General features: G+C 47.2%; 1 protein-coding gene across 4 annotated transcripts in view; it reads right to left on the bottom strand.

The window, feature by feature from the left end:
* RPTOR (regulatory associated protein of MTOR complex 1) overlaps positions 1 to 21,267 on the bottom strand; it is a 418,470-nt gene extending 397,203 nt beyond the window's left edge. For all 4 annotated transcript variants that reach the window (XR_012426322.1, XM_005585210.5, XM_065532458.2 and 1 more), the window contains exon 1: positions 20,311 to 21,267. Coding sequence is in view for 2 of the 4 variants with exons in the window: in XM_005585210.5 (XP_005585267.1) it covers positions 20,311 to 20,472 (162 nt within the window). In the remaining 2 variants the exon portion in view is untranslated. The remainder of the gene's footprint in view (positions 1 to 20,310) is intronic.
* Between the last annotated feature and the right edge of the window lie 685 nt (positions 21,268 to 21,952).

The raw sequence follows: 21,952 nt of genomic DNA, 5'->3' as shown, positions 1-21,952 counted from the left end.
GGTGGTGTGCACCTGTAGTCTCAGTTACCTGGGAAGCTGAGGTGAGAGGATCAATTGAGCCCAGGAGGCTGAGGCTGCAGTGAGCGATGATCACACCACCTCACTCCAGTCTGGGAGACAGAATGATACCCCATCTCAAAAGAAAAGTGAATAAATAATTATTGCCAATAAAAGGAAGAAAAGTATTTGCCTCTTGAAGAAAAGGAGTAACTGTGATCAAGGTGCAACACATAAAGAACTCCTAGGGTACTGAAATATTCTATATCTTGACTGGGCTGGGGGAACACATGTTTTTATAAATACTGATGGAATTGTAAATAGATGTTTTCTGTACTCTTTACTTCCTAATTTTAAAAAAGAAAGAAATCAAATCAGACTAGAAAGGACCTTCTTAAACAAAATAGCTAGATGAAAAGAACAATTAGACCATTTTCTATAGGACTTGAACAATTATTAACACCAGAAGAGGATTTCTGTATAATTAACTAAATCTTTAAGGTAGCGAGCCAAATCCGGCACTCTAGCACTACATGACTGAGTGCCCAATTTAGATCTGTAACACCAAAACAGGAGGATTTTATCCTTAAATCCTCTTACGTGTTTAACAATTATTTCCGTTTCAACCTCTGACCTACCTGGCTTTATAAAGCCCAAATGAAATGCAAATGTTTCTATCAGAGAAAGGAGAAACTCTAAATCTAGCCTTGTAAATTAGTTGTCTAGGGATTATGAAAGCTGAACTCTTCCAAACTTTAATCTGTACTATTAATGTGATATACCAATGTAATCTTAAATATTAATTTCGTGTGAAAGTTGGAAAGTGAAACTCCACTGGAGGGGGAAAATTAGGTTCAGTGAAAGAACAACTCATTAATACATAACAACTTATTAACTGCAAAGAATAAACCATCAGGCCGAGCACGATGGCTCATGCCTGTAATCCCAGCACTTTGGGAGGCCGAGGCAGGCAGATCACTTGACGTCAGGAGTTTGAGACCAGCCTGGCCAACATGGTAAAACCCCGTCTGTACTAAAAATGCAAAAATTAGCCAGGCATGGTGGCGGATACCCGTAGCCCCAGATGTTCAGGAGGCTGAGGCAGGAGAATCGCTTGAACCCAGGAGGCGGAGGTTGCAGTGAGCAGAGATCGCACCATTGCACTCCAGCCTGGGCCACAGAGTGAGACTCCGTCTCAAAAAAAAAAAAAAAAAAAAATCAACAATCAGCTACTCTAACCTACTTAATAAAAGGTGATCTCGTCGTGTCATTCATCTATCTAGCACTTTCTTTCATTTGCCCCTTCTATATCATACTTAGGGGGACTGCCACTTCCAGGAAGAGATGGACTAAGTAGTAACAGCCTAGCCCTTCCACCATACACAACTAGAAAACTGAACACAATACATAAAACACTTCTTCAGGCATTGAACAACGTGTCATACAGGAACGTGGCCCCTGAGAGAGGGAAGACAAATGAGGTGTGCCCCATGACACAAGAGCTTTCTGCATGGAGACAGGGGCCTGTGCAGACCATGACAGTCACTGAGCTGAGGAGAGAGAGATCTGAATTCATGACGGCCAGAACAGCCAGAACAAGAGTGGCAAGTAACGAGGAGACAGCCACAAGGAGGAGGCGGAAACGGAGCTGGGCCCCTTGAGTCCCTGTCTGAATACGAGGCACGGCGTGCTGCTGGTTAGACTCCAGGAGGCCAGGTAAAGAGCAACCACAGGGGAAGGAGAAGCGGAACAGAGTGAGACACATTCAAGCTCCAACGAAGAAGAATGAAGGGACCTCATGAAGCACCATCAGCAGAGACTCAAAGGCCACAGCATTAGGCACAGCACTAAACTAGACCAAAAGTAAAGGCTTCTCTAGACTAGGGATCACCAAACTTCCTGCTGTAAAGGGGCTATAGATAATATTTTAGGCTTTGTGGGACATACAGATTTTGCCTCAACTTCTCAACTTTACCACTGTCACACGAAATCAACATTGACCATCCCCAAACAATGGGCCTGTGTTCCAAAATACTTTATTTATAAAAACAAGCGGCCGGGCGCGGTGGCTCAAGCCTGTAATCCCAGCACTTTGGGAGGCCGAGACGGGCGGATCACGAGGTCAGGAGATCAAGACCATCCTGGCTAACACGGTGAAACCCCATCTCTACTAAAAAATACAAAAAAAACTAGCCGGGCGAGGTGGCGGGCGCCTGTAGTCCCAGCTACTCGGGAGGCTGAGGCAGGAGAATGGCATGAACCCGGGAGGCGGAGCTTGCAGTGAGCTGAGATCCGGCCACTACAGTCCAGCTTGGGCGACAGAGCGAGACTCCGTCTCCAAAAAAAAAAAAAAAAAAAAAAAAAATGTGGTGCATACAGGCTATGGAATACTATAGGCTATGGAGTACTACAGGCTATGGAATACGACAGGCTATGGAATACTATAGACTATGGAATACTATGCAGCCACACAAAAAAAATAAGATCATGTCCTTTGTGGGAACATGGAGGCCATTATTCTTAGCAAACTAACACAGGAACAGAAAACCAAACAGCGCATGTTCTCACTGATAAGTGGGAGCTAAAGGAAGAGAACATGCAAACACAAAGAAGGGAACACACACTCGGGCCTACTTGAGGGTAGACGGTGGAAGGAGGGAGAACATCAGAAAAAAAAAGCTATTGGGTACTAGGCTTAATACCTGGGTGACAAAATAATCTGCACACAAACCGCTGCGACATGAGTTCACCTATATAACAAACCTGCACATGTTTCCCACACCTAAAATAAAAGTTGTTTTAATATGAAAAGATACAATACAATACAAACAGTGTGGCAGCATCTCCTAGGGCTGAACATTTGCTTTCTCTATCTCCCAGCAATGCCACTCCTAGGAATCAACACCAGAGGCATATTAGATACACATCCCGAAAAGACATGTGAGAGAATGTTCCCTGAAGCACAATTTTAATAGCCTAAATGCTGGAAACCACCCAAATGCCCATCAGCAGGTGAGTTAACTGCAGTCCAAGGGGGTGAATGAGCATGGCTACTGGAGCAGCATGGACGAATCTCACTGACAATGCTGAGCGAGAGGAACCAAAAGCCAAAGTAGTCACACCACCCTGGACATCAGGAGTGCAGCTTCCTGGGGAGGGGTGGCCAGCGACTGGGGGCAAAGATGGTTTTCAGGGCGGGGTTGTTCTGTTTCTCGATCTGGTTGTAAGAGTGTCTACTTTGTGGCAACTCATCCAGCACTTACGATGTGCTGGGCATCCTTAGACAACAGAGTGGCTTAGGGAAATTTAAGTGAGACTCGTCTTTGCAACCAAAAGAACCTGACTAAAACAAGTATCTTGATTTCAAAACAAAAAAAGAAAACAGAACTTTAAGTATCGCCCTTTTTTTTTTTTTTTTTTTTTTTTTGCAGATGTAGTCTCGCTCTGTTGCCCAGGCTGAAGTGCAGTGGTGCAATCTCAGCTCACACAACCTCCGCCTCCCAGGTTCAAGCAATTCTCCAACCTCCGCCTCCTGGGTTCAAGCAATTCTCCAGCCTCAGCCTCCCAATAGCTGGGACTACAGGCGCCCGCCACCACATCCGACTAATTTTTGTATTTTTAGTAGAGACAGGGTTTCACTATGTTGGCCAGGCTGTTCTCAAACTCCTGACCTCGTGATCTGCCTGCCTCAGCCTCCCAAAGTGCTGGGATTACAGACGTGAGCCACCACGCCTGGCCTATTTTTTAAATTAATTACTTTATTTATTTTCAAGATAGGGTCTCACTCTGTTGCCCAGGCTGAAGCACAGTGGTGTAATCACAGCTCACTGCAGCCTCAATCTCCCTGGGCTCAGGTGATCCTCCCACCTTAGCCTACCAAGTAGCTGGGACCATAGGTGCCACCACCACATCTGGCTTTTTTTTTGAAAAGGAGTCTCTGTTACCCAGGCTGGAGTACAGTGGCGCGATTTGAGCTCACTGCAACCCCCATCTCCCAGATTCAAGCAATTCTCCTGCCCCAGCCTCCCAAGTAGCTGGGATTACAGGTGCCCACCACCACACCAGCTAATTTTTGTATTTTAGTAGAGACAGGGTTTCACCATGTTGAACAGGCTGGTCTTGAACTCCTGACCTCAGATGATTCGCCCACCTGCCATCTCCTATTGTGCTTCTGCTTCCAAAGGCCTTCCTACCACTCAAGCTGGGACCCGTCTACCCACCTTCCTTCCCTCCACACCAACCAGCCAAACCCTTCCCATCTCTCACGGTCCAGCTCAGGCCTGCATGACAGAGAAGAGGACACCAAAATATCAGCAGTGGCATCTTGGTCCATTCCTACTGCTACAACAAAAATACCTAAGACTGGGTAATTTGTAAATAGCAGGAATGTACTTCTCACGGTTCTAGAGGTTGAGAAGTTCACAATCAAGGTGTCAGCATCTGGGCGTCTAGTGAGGGCTATTCTAGGCTTCAGAGACGGCACCTTTGTGCTGTGTCCTCACTTGGCGCGAGGCAGGGGCCGAAAAGGGCCCAGCTAGTGCCCTCCGCCCCTTCCAGAAGGCACCCATCCCACCCAAAGGGCAGAGCCCTGCAGCCTAATCACCTCCAAAAGACCCCTTCTTTTTTTTTTTTTTTTTTTTTTGAGACAGAGTCTCAGTCTATCGCCCCGGCTGGAGTACAGTGGTGTGATCTCGGCTCACTGCAACCTCCGCCTCCCGGGTTCAAGCGATTCTTCTGCCTCAGCCTCCCAAGTAGCTGGCACTACAGGCACGCACCACCTCGCCCGGCTAATTTTTGTATTTTTTTTGTATTTTTAGTAGAGACAGGGTTTCACCATGTTGGCCAGGCTGGTCTAGAACTCCTGACCTCCAGTGATCTGCCTGCTTCGACCTCCCAAAGTGCTGTGATTACAGGCGTGAGCCACCGGGGCCTGGCCTGGCCCCACCTTTTCCATTTCACTGGGGGCTTAAATTCCAACATGAATTTTGGAGGTACACAAACATTCAAACCATAGCAAGGGGCGTAGTGGGATTTTATGTAATTTTACTTCCATTGTTATGTTTTTCCATAGGTTGTTCTAAACATTTTACAATGATATGGGTTATTTTTGTAATCTGAAGGAATCAAAATAAGTTTTCAAGGAAGTGGGTTACTCCAAATTTAAAAAAAAAAAAAAAAAGTTAAAATGTTTTTCAACTATTAAGGCCATTTTCAGTCTAAAGGTTTATTTAAAGAACAAAAACTCTTCAGGCGCCAGGCACGGTTGCTCATGCCTGCAAACCCGGCACTTTGTGGGGCTGAGGAGGGAGGATCACTGGAAGCCAAGAGTTTGAGACCAGGCTGGTGGCTGTGTGCACCTGTGGTCCCAGATACTCTGAAGGCTGAGGTGGCAGAATTGCTTGAGCCCAGGAGTTCAAGGCTGCAGCGAGCTACGATCGCACCCCTGCACTCCAGTCTGTGACACAGCAAGGCCCTGTCTCAAAAAATTTAAAAAATAGGCCGGGCGCGGTGGCTCACGCCTGTAATCCCAGCACTTTGGGAGGCCGAGACGGGCGGATCATGAGGTCAGGAGATCGAGACCATCCTGGCTAACACGGTGAAACCCCGTCTCTACTAAAAATACAAAAAACTAGCCGGGCGAGGTGGCGGCGCCTGTAGTCCCAGCTACTCGGGAGGCTGAGGCAGGAGAATGGCGTGAACCCGGGAGGCGGAGCTTGCAGTGAGCTGAGATCCGGCCACTGCACTCCAGCCTGGGTGACAGAGCGAGACTCCGTCTCAAAAAACAAAACAAAACAAAACAAAACAAAAATTAAAAAAATAATAAAAAAACTCTTCAGGGAAAACATTCACGCTGGCTGACCCAGTAAAAACACATCTTGGTGAAAAGAGCTGTGTGTATGAAGTAAAAGGCTGCACAGTGGTTCTCTGGAGCCTGAGCCCTGAGGCCAAACTGCGGGTCTGACCCAAGCTCTGCCACCTGCCAGGCCAGACCAGCAACAGACCAGGAACCATCGAAACAACCCACTATTGATGCAGGATGGTAGCCCACCCAATGAAGCCACATGTGCCAACACGGAAGCATCTTCAAGACATCGGCGACAAGGCAGGCAACGGTCACACCTAGCTGAAAACTAAATCTGAACCTTAGCAAGGACTTACAGAAAATCCAGGAAAAATCTGATTTAACTTTTTGACAGTACTTTTGTTTTGATATATCTTTAAACTGCTTGTCCGATCTACTTTGTTTTTTGTTTTGAGACAGTCTTGCTCTGTTGCCCAGGCTGGAGTGCAGGGGTGCAATCTCGGCTCACTGCAATCTCTGCCTCCCAGGTTCAAGCGATTCTCCTACCTCAGCCTCCTGGGTAGCTGGGATTACAGGTGTGCGCCACCACACCCAGGTAATTTCTGTATTTTTAGTAGAGACGGGGTTTCACCATGTTGGCCAGGCTAGTCTCGAACTCCTGACTTCAAGTGATCCACCCGCCTTGGCCTCCCAAAATGCTGGGATTACAGGCATGAGCCACCACGCCTGGCCTTGTCTGATCTACTTTTAAGGATAAAATAAAAAGCTCTCCAAGAAAACATCAAACTAAAAGATGCTCACAGTGTACTGGGGAAACTGTCAAGACCACCCAGCCCCCAAGCAGGGGAGCGAGGGGTAGCGGGGGAGCGAGGGGTAGCAGGGGCAAATGAAGGCCAGACATCGAGGGCACAAGATCAGCCATCGTTTTAGGCAACAATTTCAACACATCCCACCAAAACATTCTGTAAGTTCTCACAAGCAAACACGTGTTCTTTGGCTTTCCAAATGCCCGGTGTATCTTGCTTTTCTCCTACATCCAACTAGGAGGCTGTGTGTCACCCTACCTCCTCCTGCACCCAAGCAGTCACCAAGGGTCTCAATTCTGCTTCCAGGGGCTCTTGCGGCTGCCAGGCCTGTCACTCCCAGCCCAAGCTGCTACCAGACCCTCATCTCCTCCTACCCTCAAGAGCCTCCCCACCCCACACCATGTTCCTCCCTCACACACACATATACTCACAAATACACACGCACTGACACATAAATACATATGCATAAACACGTACACACATACACACACACAGACATCAACACACATGCATACACATAAGCATACGTACACTCACACATACACAGACTCACACAAACACATACATATTCATGCATACACACTTACAGGTATACAGTCACACATACAGTCACACACACATAAACACATGTACACACTCAGACACATATACACATACTCACACACCCCAGTCTGCAGCCAGAGATCTTTGTAAAATGCCATCCCCTGGGCTGGGCGCGGTGGCTCACGTCTGTAATCCCAGCACTTTAGGAGGCTGAGGTGGTGGATCACTCGAGCCCAGGAGTTCAAGACCAGCCTGACCAACATGATGAAACCCTGTTTCTACAAAAAAATACAAAAATTACTCAGGCATGGTGGCACATGCCTGTAGTCCCAGATACTCAGAAGGCTGAGGCAGGAGAATCACCTGAGACCAGGGAGGTCGAGGCTGCAGTAAGCGGTGACTGCGCCACTGCACTCCAGCCTGAGTAACAGTGAGACCCTGTCTCAAAAAAAATTAAAAATAAAATAAAATGCCATTCTGAACATGTCACCACCCTGCTTTAAAAGCTTTCTTACTTGTCCTTAAGATAAAATCCAAATTCCTGTGGCCTTATAAGCCGGTCAGGATCTGTCCTATCTAGCCCGCCGGTTCCCAGGTGTCTTAATTCTTCTCTTCTCAGGGTCTCTGCTCCCTTCCTTGACTCAACAAACAGTTATTGATCACCTATTGACTGCCAGTCGCCCCCGGGAACAGCCTCGGACACAGTGGTGAACACAGAGTCCCTGTTCTCTATACAACATCCTAGTGGGGAGACAAAACAAACACGTAGCCAAGTGTTGGGGAGTGGCAGTATGGGAAGGGAACGGCGGCACAGAGCACGGGGCAGGCATGAGCCGGCTCCCACAGTGCGAGGGAAGGCCCCTCGCAGGAGGGCCCCCAACAGCGTTTCCCTGAAGACCCCACTCACTCACCTCCCAGCTCCTGCACATCCCGGTTCCTCCGGCTGAACTTTCCGCCCTCTCCCCTCCGTTCTGTTTCAGCTACTGGCTTAGAGCTCCCACCTCCAGAAGACCTGTCTCTGTCCGGCCCGTCCAGCTGCCGCCACCTCACACGCTGCCTCCTGCACTGTCATCCATCTGCCCTGATAGACTGGAAAACGCCTTCAAGGCAAGAATTACTCCCCACGGTACCTGCAGCACTTAGCCCAGTGCCTGACACAGAGAAGGGGCTCGATGATAGTAGCTGAATGACTAAATTCTATAAATCAGTCATTTGTGAATTCATTGTCCATCCTCCGCCCTGCTCCCCCAGCCACTCCACCTGAGTACACAGATCTTCGTCTCAGCCACCATGGACTCCACAGTCCATCCAGCAAGGCGCTCAGCCAAGTCTCTGGTACAGAACAGGCACCATCTCAACGGCCAGCAGCAGAATTCCTGGAATCACTACCTTGTTACTCAAACACAGATAGATCATGACTGCACTGTGCTTTCACTCAGCTGCATATAAGGATGTTGTTTTTCTCTAATAAGATGTAAATTCCTACAGGGCCACGACCATGTCTTCCATCCCCTTCACCCCATGCAACCCTACGTGCAGTGCCATCCATGTAAAACAACAGCGATTTCCCCACAAAACACTGACTAATGCTGACACTTATTTTTAGACAGCATGAGCCGACTGTTCAGATAGCTGGGGTCTATGCATTTCACCATATGTAACGTTTACCTCAGAAAACAATGAAGTCAACCTCTTATAGCATTGCTTTCCCAAGTGGCCAGGGTTAGCCATTCGGAGGCTCCCTTCTGTGCATTCCAGGTCTGAGCCGGTGATTAACTGAGGACAATGGAGCTGGTTTCCCATGGCTGGGGAGGGAGTGGTAGCAGGAAAAGCGGGAAGGGCAGAACAGATCATGGTGAGGAGCTGTACTGGAGCTCTCTGCACATCCATGGTTTCCAGCATGCACAGAGAAACAGAGGTAAACAAGACACAGAGACTGCCATCCTCTCTCCCGCTCAGAGGGCCAACCAACAGGAGACGCGTGCCATACCAAGGGCCTGGCACACAGCCCCAGCTCTTCAATGCACACGTTCTTGGCTTCTCAATGCCATTCGCCACTAACAGGAACCAGGCTCCTTGGAGAAAGGCTAATTCCAGGACTGGGGCAGGGAGGGCACGGAGTGAGCTCGGGCCCTCTGGCTATGCTGGAAAGCCAGGACGTGCTCCTAAACAGGTATGGCAGAACGGCAGCATCAGCCAGGAGGCGGCCACTCAGCAAGAAAGGGCTCGATGGTAACGGGTCAAATGAGCATGACAGCACCGGGACAGAGCACCGCCGTGTGCTCCTGATGGGATTCACGGAAAAAGACGCACCATTATCCCAAATGCCCCACCTCAGTGTGAGGATGAGGAGAGACCAGGCAGCTCAAAGTCAGGACAATCTACAACATGCAAGGCCAACAAGTTCACAGAGACAGAAAGTGGAACAGCGGTTACCAAGGGCTGGGGAAGGGGAATGGGGAGTTGGTGTTTAATGGAGACAGTTTCAGTGTGGGAAGATGGAAAGCTTCTGGAGATGGCTGCTGGTGGCGGCTGCACAAGCATGTGGGTGTGCTTACTGCCACTGAACTGTGTGCTGAAAGAGGTCGAGATGGTAAATTCACCACAATTAAAAAAAATCAAGGTCAAGAAAGTCTAAAACAGACTGAGAGACTCCTTTAGATTAAGGTAGGCTACACAGACACAACCACCAAATGCGACGCGTGATCCTGGGTGACGGGCGGGACATAATTAAGACAGTGCTGGGCACACAGCAACACCTGACCTTCTGAACTGCAGAGGGCCGGGAGCACATGTCCGTGATACACGTCCTGACTCTCACAACTGCACTGTGCTTACGTAAGAAAACAGCCTCCTCTGCGGAGACAGATGCGGTGTTTAGGAGTAGAAGGGGGACGGCATCTCTAACTCAATCTGAATATGTAAATGGAGGGCGACAGTAAACAATGCGAGACGTAAACAATCTGGGAACCTGGGCAAAGGCTATAGGGATGCTCATGATACTATTCTTACAAGTTTCCTGTCAGTTTGAAATTACATCAACATTTTAAAATACAAAAAGTACTAGTCAAGAACAATAAACGCACCTGAAAAATATACCGACAGCTGGGTAAAATTCAAACTTGTTATTAGGGACTGTCTCCTCTTCAGCTGTTTCCTGTTCTGCCTCTAAAGGCATGAAAATTCTCTGCAGAGTCACACCTACCAGTACGTGACAAGTTTAAAGGTTTCAGGGTATTTTTTTGAGACAGGGTGTAGCTCTGTCACCCAGGCTGGAGGGCAGTGACACGATCATAGCTCACTGCAGCCTCGACCTCCCTGACTCAAACCATCCCCTTGACTCAGCTATCCGAGTAGCTATGACCACAGGCGCACGCCACCACGCCCGGCTAATTTTTCGTATTTTGTAGAGCCAGAGTTTCACCACATTGCCCAGTCTGGTCTCAAACTCCTGAGCTCAAATAATCCACCCGCCTCAGCCTCCCAAAGTGCTGGGATTACAGGCATGAGCCACTGTCCCCAGTCTAGAACACAGTTAAAGCATTGCTTTATAATGCCAAATATTTACTGGAATGGCATTTTCCATATATTTATGTACTTATTTATTATTATTTTTTGAGACGGAGTCTCGCTCTGTCACCCAGGCTGGAGTGCAGTGGCACAATCTCGGCTCGCTGCAACCTCTGCCTCCAGGGTTCAAGTGATTCTCCTGCCTCAACCTCCAGAGTAGCTGGGATTACAGGTATCTGCCACCATGCCCAGCTGATTTTTGGATTTTTAGTAGAAACAGGGTTTCACCATGTTGGCCAGGCTGGTCTCGAACTCCTGACCTCAAGTGATTTGCCCTCCTCGGCCTCCCAAAGTGCTGGGATTACAGGCGTGAGCCACTGTGCCCGGCCATTTTCCATATATTTAGACTTAGAAAAGGTATCAAACTTCAGCTCTCCTGAAACAAGTATTGTAGATGACCAAAATACCTTTTTATTTTTGGACTGATTGATTGATTGACTGATTGATTGATTTTTAACAAAGTCTCGCTCTGTCGCCCAGGCTGGAATGCAGTGGCATGATCTTGGCTCACTGCAACCTCCACCTCCCGGGTTCAAGTGATTCTCATACCTCAGCCTCCCAAATAGTTGGGATAACAGGCGTCCACCACCACGCCTGACTAATTTTTATATTTCTGGTAGAGACGGGGGTTTCACCATGTTGACCAGACTGGTCTTGAACTCCTGTCCTCAAGTGATCCTCCCACCTTAGCCTCCAAAATTCCTTTTTAAAGTCATTTGAATAAGAGGAGGATAGAGTCAGAAACCTGGAGGACAGATCCTGTGTGTAATCCACATGCTATCTTGTTAAAACTCTAGCTCTAGAACTCCACAGGGTGATAATGAGGAGGAAGTGTTCGTATCCATTTCAAGACTCTTCCACAGCTCTTCAGAACAAAACAATGAGACGGAGTTTCACTCCATCACCCGGGCTGGAGTGCAGTGGCAAGATCTTGGCTCACTGTAACCGCCACCTCCCGGGTTCAAGCGATTCTCCTGCCTCAGCCTCCCAAGTAGCTGAGATTACAGGCACCCACCACCATGCCTGGCTCATTTTTTGTTATTTTTAGTAGAGACGGGGTTTCACCATGTTGGCCAGGCTGGTCTCAAACTCCTGACCTCAGGTGATCCACCTGCCTCAGCCTCCCAAAGTGCTGGGATTACAGGTGTGAGCCACCGCGCCCAGCCAGCATGTTTTAAGTTTTCTTTTTTTAATCTAGGCAGATGGTCTCTTTGTGGCTCCTGAAACTCACATGAGACTCACTAATGACAAGTATATCCACTTCAAGAGCAAATAAAAAGAGCTGAACTGTACCAGCCAGCCGGTCCACACTAGACCCACAAACTCCGCCCACTGGAACCCACCCACTTCACACTCTATTTCTACCTTCTTTAAATCAGTAGGATCCATGCTCTAGTGCCCATTCCTACCGCAGCTGCCTCTTCTGTGGCTCCCAAGGTTTCTTTTTTTGCTGTTTCTATTGAAGCAGGGTCTCACTCTATTACTCAGGCTGGAGTGCAGCAGCACAATCATAGCTTACTACTGCAGCCTCAACCTCCCAGGCTCAAGCGAGCCTCCGGCCTCAGCCTCCTGAGTTGCTGGGACCACAGGTGCGCACCACCACGTCCGGCTTATGTTTTACTTTTTGTAGAGACAGGGCCTCACTTTGTTGCTTAGGCTGGTCTCAAATTCCTGGGCTCAGCATGTAGTTGGTGACGGGGAGCTGCCCCAGAATCCCAGCCAGGGAATCGTTGTGCATACGTCTGTGTTTAGAAAGATCTTGTTGTCTGTGGATGCCGTAGAGGGATCAGAGAGGGGTGAGACAGACTTCTGGAGAAATAGGAGGCCCTGACGGTGGCTATGTGGCCACATGTAAGGCCACTCCCCTTACAATCACACAAGCACTCGTGTGAGTCTCAGGAACCACAAAGAAAGTATCTCTCTAGATTAAAAAAAAAAAACTTTTTACATCCTCCCAGCTCAGCCTCCCAAAGTGCTGGAATTACAAGTGTGAGCCACCAAGCCCGGCCCCCAGGGTTTCTCACCTGGATTAGCACAACTCCTCTCCACTTGGTGCTCCCACCTCCAGCCTCGCCCCTCTCCAATCGCCCCACTCCATCCATAGCCAGTAAGGCATTTCAAAACACAAATGTATGCACAACAACTCCCCAGCTGGAATCCTGGGGCAGTTCCCCATCACCAACTACATGAAGTCACTGGCTGCTGGGAGTTTAATGCCGGTCAATGTGAATGATTTCTTTCATAAATGCAGTTCAATGCAAATGATTTACTTATTTAATACGAAATCAAGATGCTCCCAATAATAATGTCATTCTCACCTGTAATTACTATGATTGATACCTATACCTGTGTATTATAATTTGGTGCTACCGTGTCTGTCAGTCTGTCTAGGCAGCAGGGCCCTGGAGAGACAGGACATTGCCCACGAGCTGTCCACCTTGGCTGAACCTCTGGCCACCTTCTCCTTGCCAGACAGAGTGGACGTTCCTTCAGACAGGCTGGGTGTTCCTCCACTCCCAGCACAAGAGCTACTGGGTGGTGCATCTCCCTCTGGACACGCACTAGAAATCTGGAGCTATAGGAGGGCCTGAGCTGAGATCACACCACTGCACTCCAACATGGGCAACAGAGCAAGACGCCGTCTCAAAAAAAACAAAACCAAGAACACCTATCCACTGGTGAACTTTTTGTACCCTATTACATTAAAATCCACTGGTCTAACATTGAATGGATCTTTTACCCACGGACGATTTTGTAATATCATGGATTGGTCATCTGGAAATACTGGTTCACTGAATTATGCTAATGTTCCAAATGTGGGCACATTTCATTCTACAACATTAATTCCATTCATTAATATCACTATGGATCTCACGGAAACATCTTTAAGTCTTGGGAAGCTGCCAAGTTCACAGCAGCAGATACAAGTTTTCCAAAACCAATTTTCACTTGAAGGTTCAAATTTCATGACTGGCAACAAATACTGTCAGTTGTATTCCTTGAAGTGACAGCTCACTGAGTTCATTTTCAGAAACACGTCTGCCAAGTACACAGGCCTGAACATCCAGAGGGGGCCTGTCGGTGATTCCATTGGGGCATGCTGTGTCCATGAAGGCAGCAGATGCTCCTCCTCCAGGCAGCCACTGGGCTTTGCCTGCAGCAGAAGCAGCAGCACACACAGTCTGAGAAAGATGTGTGCTCAAGAGTCAAGATTTAGTAAAAGTCATCATTTTCACTGCTTTATTAGCAAGGACATTCTCTCCATGTGTATGACAAAGAAATCCGGAACTATTAGTACATCTGGGCACTGCTGTCTTGATTCGTCACTTTAGCACTGTCAGTGCAGATATCAACAGAGTGGAAAAGGCCAGTGGTGTTCCATTATTATGAAAACAGTTTTGACCTTGTGGATCCCTCCAATGGTCTAGGGGAAGCCCCAGCGCACAGGGCACATGCTGTGAGCAGACTGAGCATCATTCTCTGTCTGCCCAATGTTGGTCTGTTTTTCAGTTGAGACATTATGATACAGTTTTGTTTTATTTTGAACTAAACTTTGTTTCTCCCTCTGGACAGGTTCCATTTCCTCTCACTGCTGGCCATGTTACTTATGTAACTTTAGGCAAGTCATTCAGTTGAAACCTCAGTTACCTCAGCAGTAACACGGAGATAATGATCCCTAGGTAATTTATGGTGCTGTTGAGCCTTAAAGATAAGGTATGTGGAAGCCCTTTGTAAACCATCAATTTTGTATCAGTATAGTTTTACTGAAGCCCTACTATGTGCCAAGCACTGTCCTATGGACTAGCATAGACTAGACTAGGTCCTTGCTTTATGATGAAAAGCGCACATCTCCAGGAGGAAGCAGGGAGAAAAATATCAGAGAAATAAAGAGCCAGCATGATGGATTATGAGTGATAGGGTGGCTGCTTCAGATGGGGTGATGGCGGGCCTCTCTGAGGAAGGGACCTAGATGCTAAGTATGAACGACGAGAAGGAGCCAGGTGTGCAAAGATCAGAGAGAAAAGCATTCCAGGAGTTTCTATCCAAGAAGCAGAAAAGGCAGGCAGAGGCCAAATCATGAAGGCTTTGTGAACCAGCAAGAGGAGTCTGCGTTCTACTTTAAGCACAGAGAAAGCCAATGGAGACCACCAGTAAGGAAGTAACAGAATCGATTCACACTTTCAAAAAATCCCTCTGGCCAGCTGCGATGGCTCACGCCTGTAATCCAGCACTTTGGGAGGCCGAGGTGGGAGGATCACTTGAGCTCAGGAGTTCAAGACCAGCCTGGCCAACATGGTGAAATCCCATCTCTATGAAAAATACAAAAAATTAGCCGGGCGTGGTGTCATGCACTGGTAGTCCCAGCTACTCGGGAGGCTGAGGCATGAGAATCTCTTGAATTCGGGAGGCGGAGGTTGCAGTGAGCCGAGATCACACCACTGTACTCCAGCCTGAGTGACAGGATTTCAAAATAAATAAAAATAAAAGATTCCTCTGACTGCTATGTGAAAAACTGGTTTTAGGGCAAGAATGGACATAGGGAAACCAGTCAGGACATGAATGGAGTACCCAGACAAGAGACAGCGGCTGCCTGAACTGGGGCTGCAGCAGTGGAGACAAAATGAAGCAGGCCAATGTAAGACATGCTTTGGAAGTAACGCTGATGGGTTCTAATGAATTGGATGAGGCGATAAAGAGAGGGAAAGGAAATAATTAAGGATAAACTCTAAACTTACAGCTTGAACAACTGAGTGGATGGTGGTTGTGGCAAGTGGTGATGGAGAAAACTAAGAAAAAGCAGGCAATAGGTAGGCATCGGAGACAGAAATTTCAGGCCTGATCAGAACTAAAGATTGGGGGTTTAAGCATCACTGGTGTGTAGACAGTATTTAAAATCCTGGGCCCTGATGAGATCTGCTAGGGAGGGGCACACCCAGAACAGAGAATGGAGTCCGAGATCAATTCCTGGGGTGCCCCTGCATTTAGGTGTCGGGTAGCAAAGGAGTCTGAGAAGGAACAACTAGTGACCTAAGAGGAAAATCCAAGTTTCGTGAAGGCACAGAAGCAAGTGAGGGAAGAGCTTTATGAAGAGGCAATGGTCCATGTTGTGGGATGCTGCTGAAAGGTGAAATAAGGACAGAGAAGAGAACTTTCGATTTAGCAACAAACCGGGGCCATGTGGAGAGCAGTCTCAGGGGAGTGGAACAGGGCGCAGCTGAGACGTGGAGAGGACGCGAGGTGAGGAAAGCAGAGGGGGTAGTGTAGGATTATGAAGGATCGCTATTACCCTTGTGGAAAAGGCCGCCTAAACCTTTGGCAGTCCATGTATTAGCTGAACAGATCTACTCTGCTTCCTCCATGACCTACGCAAAGTATGGCTACAGAGCAATGCAACTGAGCCTAGAGAATGGTTTACAAAATAGTCTTCTTCATCTTACCGTTACATCCCCTACACATGTAGACATACCATGCCTGTCAGTGGTCCTCCACATGCATGGAAATAGTGTGTCTGGCAATGACCCCACACACGTGTACACAGAACATGTCTGCCGGAGTGCCACCTGCATGTAGACAGTATGTCTGCCAGTCTACATGCGTGTAGACATAGCATGTCTGTCAACACTTTCAGAGCAACAGCTCTCAAGCATCCCTGATTCCAGCCCACATATTCCAGGCAAAAGAGTCATCTGAGACCACTTATCCCCACTACCCACTTTCCAGTAGGAAAATGAGCTCTGTGATTATAAAGTATCACAGTTAGACCAGGCGTGGTGGCTCACACCTATAATCTCAGCACTTTGCAAGGCCAAGGTGGGTGGATCACCTGAGGTGAGGAGTTTGAGACCAGCCTGGCCAACATGGTGAAACTCCGTCTCTAATAAAAATACAAAAAAAATTAGCCGGGCCTGGTGGCGGGCGCCTGTAGTCCCAGCTACTCAGGAGGCAGAGGCAGGAGAATTGCTTGAACCCAGGAGGCGGAGGTTGCAGTGAGCCAAAAACACAAATAGGGGAGATATATACATATATGTTTTAGCCAAAGGTCTGTGAATGATTCATTCTGAACTACAATTCATATACGTCTAATTATTTGAAAACTGTAAGCTAAAAACACTATGGATGCATGCATGCCTCATTCACTATAAATAGCAGAATTAACCAAACAACAAACTAACTTGATAATAATAATTTTAAACTAACAGTTTAAAATTAGAAACTTAGAAGTTAACTTAGAAATTAACTTAGAAATTAAAATGTGGTAAAAGTGGCATTTGAAAACCAAGACTGATTGAAAACAAAGATGGCAGGCGTCCCAACTGCCAGCGGGCATGGTCTGTCGCTCTGGAAGGATGCCAGATGTTGAAGAGCAAAAAAAACTTCTTAGGAATCATCAGTCAGTCAGCTTTGGTAAAGATGTCAACTTTAGGGATCTGTAGCAAGGCCACTAAATAGGATGCCAGTGAGTAGTCATTACTATATCTACAAAATAAAAGTGTATGGAATTGCACGTTAGTCACAAGAAGCAAAATCTCAGCTTGCATTTAGGACAGTCAATGGCCACCAGGAAGGAGTTGATGTAGCTCCTAGCATAGAACAACCACACTCACGCATTTCACTTTACAGTCATGCTGCTCCACCAGACTGGAGGCCACCTCCAGCACAGTGAGACAGTGTGGTCTGGAGGCCTGGGTAACAGAGTTCTTACGTAGGTAACCCACTAGTCAAAAAATTCCCCAGGGCCAGGCGCTGTGGCTCACACCTGTAATCCCAGCACTTTGGGAGGCTGAGGCAGGTAGATGACCTCAAGTCAGTAGTTCAAGACCAGCCTAGTCAACATGGTGAAACACCATCTCTATTAAAAATATTTTTTAAATTTAGCCAGGCGCCTGTAATCCCAGCTACTTGGGAGGCTGAGACAGGAGAATAGCTTGATCCTGGTAGGTGGAGGTTGCAGTGAGCCAAGATCGTACCACTGCACTCCAGCCTGGGCAACAAGAACGAAACTCCATCTCAAAAAAAAAAAAAAAAAAAAAAAAAAAACTACCCCAGGTTGAGCATGTTGGCTCACGCCTATAATCCTAGCATTTTTGGAGGCCAAGGCAGGAGGACTGCTTGAGCCCAGGAGTTCAAGACCAGCCTGCGCAACACAGTGAGACTCCCCAACCCCAGGCATAGTGGCGCACACTTATGGTCTCGCTACTGGGGAGGCTGAGGTGGGAGGATCATTTGGGCCCAGGAGGTCGAGGCTGCAGTGAGCCGTGTGATCTCACCACTGTACTCCAGCCTGGATGACAGAGCAAGACCCTGTCTCAAAAAAAAAAAAAAAAGAAAAGAAACAGAAAAACACTCCACAAATGGGGTTTGTTCAGCCTACAGTGTTGGACTACAACGTGTTTGGTAATATATCTGAATTAGTAAGAATATTTACAAATTGGAAGACTTTACATTTAAAAAAATAAAAGTTTGCTGGCTTCTCAAAGACAAAGAAAGAGAGAGGCCTGGCCAAGGCCCAGTTGCCTTCAGTTACGGCATCAGGGAGCTCCCGTTCCCACCCTCCAGAAACTGTCACACACACTGTGTCAAATGTCAGCTGCCATTTATCTTTATCTGTGAACCTATGCCATTATTCTTCTTAAATGTGGCCTGTTTCATTCACTTATGCTACCTTCTCACTCTTAGTATCATTTGAGTTTGCAACTTCTGTCCTATAGGGTGTGTGAAACGGTCCATCAAGGTCTGACCTGAGGGAAGAGATGACAAGATTCCAAACTCCCACAAACTCAACTGAAGATGTTAGCTGCTGATTTTCTCCACTGAAAAACAGATACAGCAAACTTCCTCCCCAGCTGCTTTCTAAGCAACAATCTCAGTAGTTACTAAGAGTCACAGAACTTGTTTCTCTTAACAATCTGTGAAAAGCTTATTATGGAATGTTGATCATTCACAAATTAATGTTTTAATTAAAAGATCAAATATATACCCATTAATCAGTTTCGAACAGTTGGAACATAGGTTTAGGACAGCAGAGGGAACCACATTTCAAAAGAAAAAAAAAAACTGCCCTCTACACAGAATTTTAAAAAAAAAAAGTATTTTCATATATGTATAGCAACCACAAAAGCTTTTAACTATATAATTACTACTAAAGATGTCCATAAGATAGAATATACAACCTCCCCCAATGTCTAACTTATTTAACTCCTTAAACTGCTTTTCGATGAAACAAATTTTTCTAATCTTTTAGAAGTAAGCCAAATCAGTAACTAAAGTACTGCTTACTACTGACTGACTAGAGTTACCAGCAGTGTAATCTTTATTTATTTATTTATTTATTTTTGAGACAGAGTCTCATTCTGTCTCCTAGGCTAGAGTGTAATGGTATGATCTCAGCTCACTGCAACCCCTGCCTCCCAGGTTTAAGCGATTCTCCAGCCTCAGCTTCTCGAGTAGCTGGGATTACAGGCAGCTGCCATCAAGCCCGGCTAATTTTGGTATTTTTAGTAGAGACAGGGTTTCACCATGTTGGCCAGGCTGGTCTCAAACTCCTGACCTCAGGTGATCCACCCGCCTTGGCCTCCCAAAGTGCTGGGATTACAGGTGTGAGCCACCGCGCCCAGCCCAGAAGTGTAATCTTATATATGTTCATCATCATATATGAAAAAACAATAATATTCCATAAACATATACATAAGCCTAAAGGAAATCAAACCTTGTAACACCAACTTCCTCTTTTATACCACTGAAACGTGCAAATAAATAAAAGCAGCCTGGAGGGAGAACATAACTTACAAAAAGACAAATTATAAGTGTGCATACATGAGAAGCAGTACCACCCTTTTGCTTTTGAGACCAGGAAATAGATGGTATCTTATGAAGGATAAATTCAACAAAATTCAGCTGTTTTCTTTCCTACCAGCTGCTTGTGAATCACTCTCCACACTCCAACACCATGAGGACAACCTGAAACCTGCACTCAATGCCTCATACCCTAACTCACGATTAAAGAAATCCTGTCTCCAAGTTACAGCAACAGGACCCTACATAAAAGGAGGAAAGTCTAGCTTCAAGACAAATTGTTGAGAAGACTAGAATGAAGTTCACTGTAACTTTAAAATAACTTTGCACTAATTTGTTACTAGTTGAACATTTTCCAGTAATCTCGTTTCCTAGCATAGTATATCAGACTTCTGCACTTCACCCAGCTTGGAAATTTTACAAAGTAGACTAATTATGTGGGTATAAGCATTATATCGCACGTTGCCCTTCCTCTAAGTGTTAACAGAACAAAGTAGTATGCCGAAGAGCATGTAAATACTCGCAATGCTGTATTTCAAATTTGCTTAACTTTTATTATCTGAATCAGAACTTAGTTGGAATTGAATTAACACTACCCAGTGAATAACGACTAATTAAAACAGCCTTTCCCATTTTCAGCCAAAAACTGCAGTCTGAAATGGCTTTTGCTTTCTAATTGACTTACAACGTGTGGCTGGGGGGAAATGTCGGCGCTTTCCCAAGGACACTTTTCAGGCTGTAAACTTTCTTTGTTGGAAAAACTACCAAGTTCAAGGGGTGCCTTCAGAATCCACTTACCCGATCCTTCATCCTCCAGCTTTGAGCTAAGGATTTGGAGCCTTCAATTTTCTCACAGTGCCTCTTTTTCATAAAAGCCAAAGGTAGGTTCCAGTCTGTAAGATCAGCCTCATCTTCCTCCCCCAGGCCCAGAAGAGGCGACTGCAGCATTTCGGACTCCATCAGTGGGGGAGGGGGTGGGGGAGTCCTTGGCAGCAAGCGCTCAAGAACCTCCAGCCTTAAAAACTAGCGTGTACCAGAATTGGTGAAATAAGAAACAGAAAAACGGGGAATCGAAAAACAAATGGATGGAGAGTGCGGAGACCCTTACTCAGGCAAAAAGTCTGAGATCCTTATCTCTAACTCTGGGCGGGAAGTGGGGAGGTGGGGGCCGCTAGGAAATGGGGCAGCCCAAGAAGCTCCGCAGACACACACCAGCCCAAGTCCCAAGCCACTGGCTGCTCCTGGGGCTGCACGTTTCCAGAGGGGCTGCGAGCGGAGCTGTCAAAAGCGTAAGAGACTTCAGGCCTCACGATGACCCTGCTCTCGGCCTCCAACGCCTCAGCAGTTCCGAGGACAGGCAGGCCGCTCTTGGTGCCGGTTCGCCCACTGGGCCGAGGTCTCCGGCCAAGGGATCGGGTTCAAAGGGCCCTGGGTCTCCTCCAGCCACTCTCAGCCCTGCGGGTCCCGCACTCGTCTGAGCTGCCGCAACCAGAGCCAGGACCGGCCCATCGTGCTCGCCCGCACCCGGTTCCTCAACCTCAGGTCCGCGCGGCCTGGCTGGTCCTGGCCTTCAGCCCCGAGGCTCTCTCCTGCCTGAGAACGAGTCCTGAGAAACGGGCGACACGGAACCACGGAGAAAACGGACAATGAGGGCTTATTGGGTCAGGGGAGCTTTGCCCTCTGGTTTGGAGCTACAGGGAAACTCATCTCATCAGCACATCAAGGAGGACGCCATATTGCCAGGACCCAGAATGCACCGCGGCCTACGGCGTGGCCGACAGACCAAACCTCCTCAGAGCGTTCTCGCCGCGCCACCCAACAAGCAGCGAAGGAAAGGGAGTCCCTGACCCCATTACCCCGGTTACCGTAATTCCGTTTTCCCCAGTTAATCGCCATTTGTTCAGTAGAGGCGTGTTATTAAAGTCAGTCCTACAAATGAAACTGTCGGTTTAATTTATTTTTTCAAAAACATTATTATAAATGAAGCTACATGCTCCTGAAATTAGAGGAATCAACCGCCTTGTTTCTTCCAGATTTTGAAAAAGCGGCAAAAGCTTCAGGAAAAAACACTGATAATATTAGAAAATATAGTACTTTTTTTTTTTTTTTTTAATGTAGTATCTTCCACAGTGTCAATCAGATTTTCTCTTTTTCATAGAAAACCAAGTGAAAGGCTGGGCGCAGTGGCTCACGCCTGTAATCCCAACACTTTGGGAGGCTGAGGCAAGCAGATCACAAGGTCAAGAGATCGAGACCAGCCTGGCCAACATGGTGAAACCTCCGTCTCTACTAAAAATACAAAAATTATCTGTGCGTGGTGGCGCACACCTGTAGTCCCACCTACTCGGGAGGCTGAGGTAGGAGAATCGCTTGAACCGGGGAGGCAGAGGTTGCAGTGAGCTAAGATCAGGCCACTGCACTCCAGCCTGGGAGACTGAGC

Source organism: Macaca fascicularis, chromosome 16, assembly GCF_037993035.2.
Source record: "Macaca fascicularis isolate 582-1 chromosome 16, T2T-MFA8v1.1".
Taxonomy (NCBI): domain Eukaryota; kingdom Metazoa; phylum Chordata; class Mammalia; order Primates; family Cercopithecidae; genus Macaca; species Macaca fascicularis.
The sequence above is the reverse complement of the archived record's forward strand: the minus strand, read 5'-3'. Positions and strand labels throughout refer to the sequence as shown.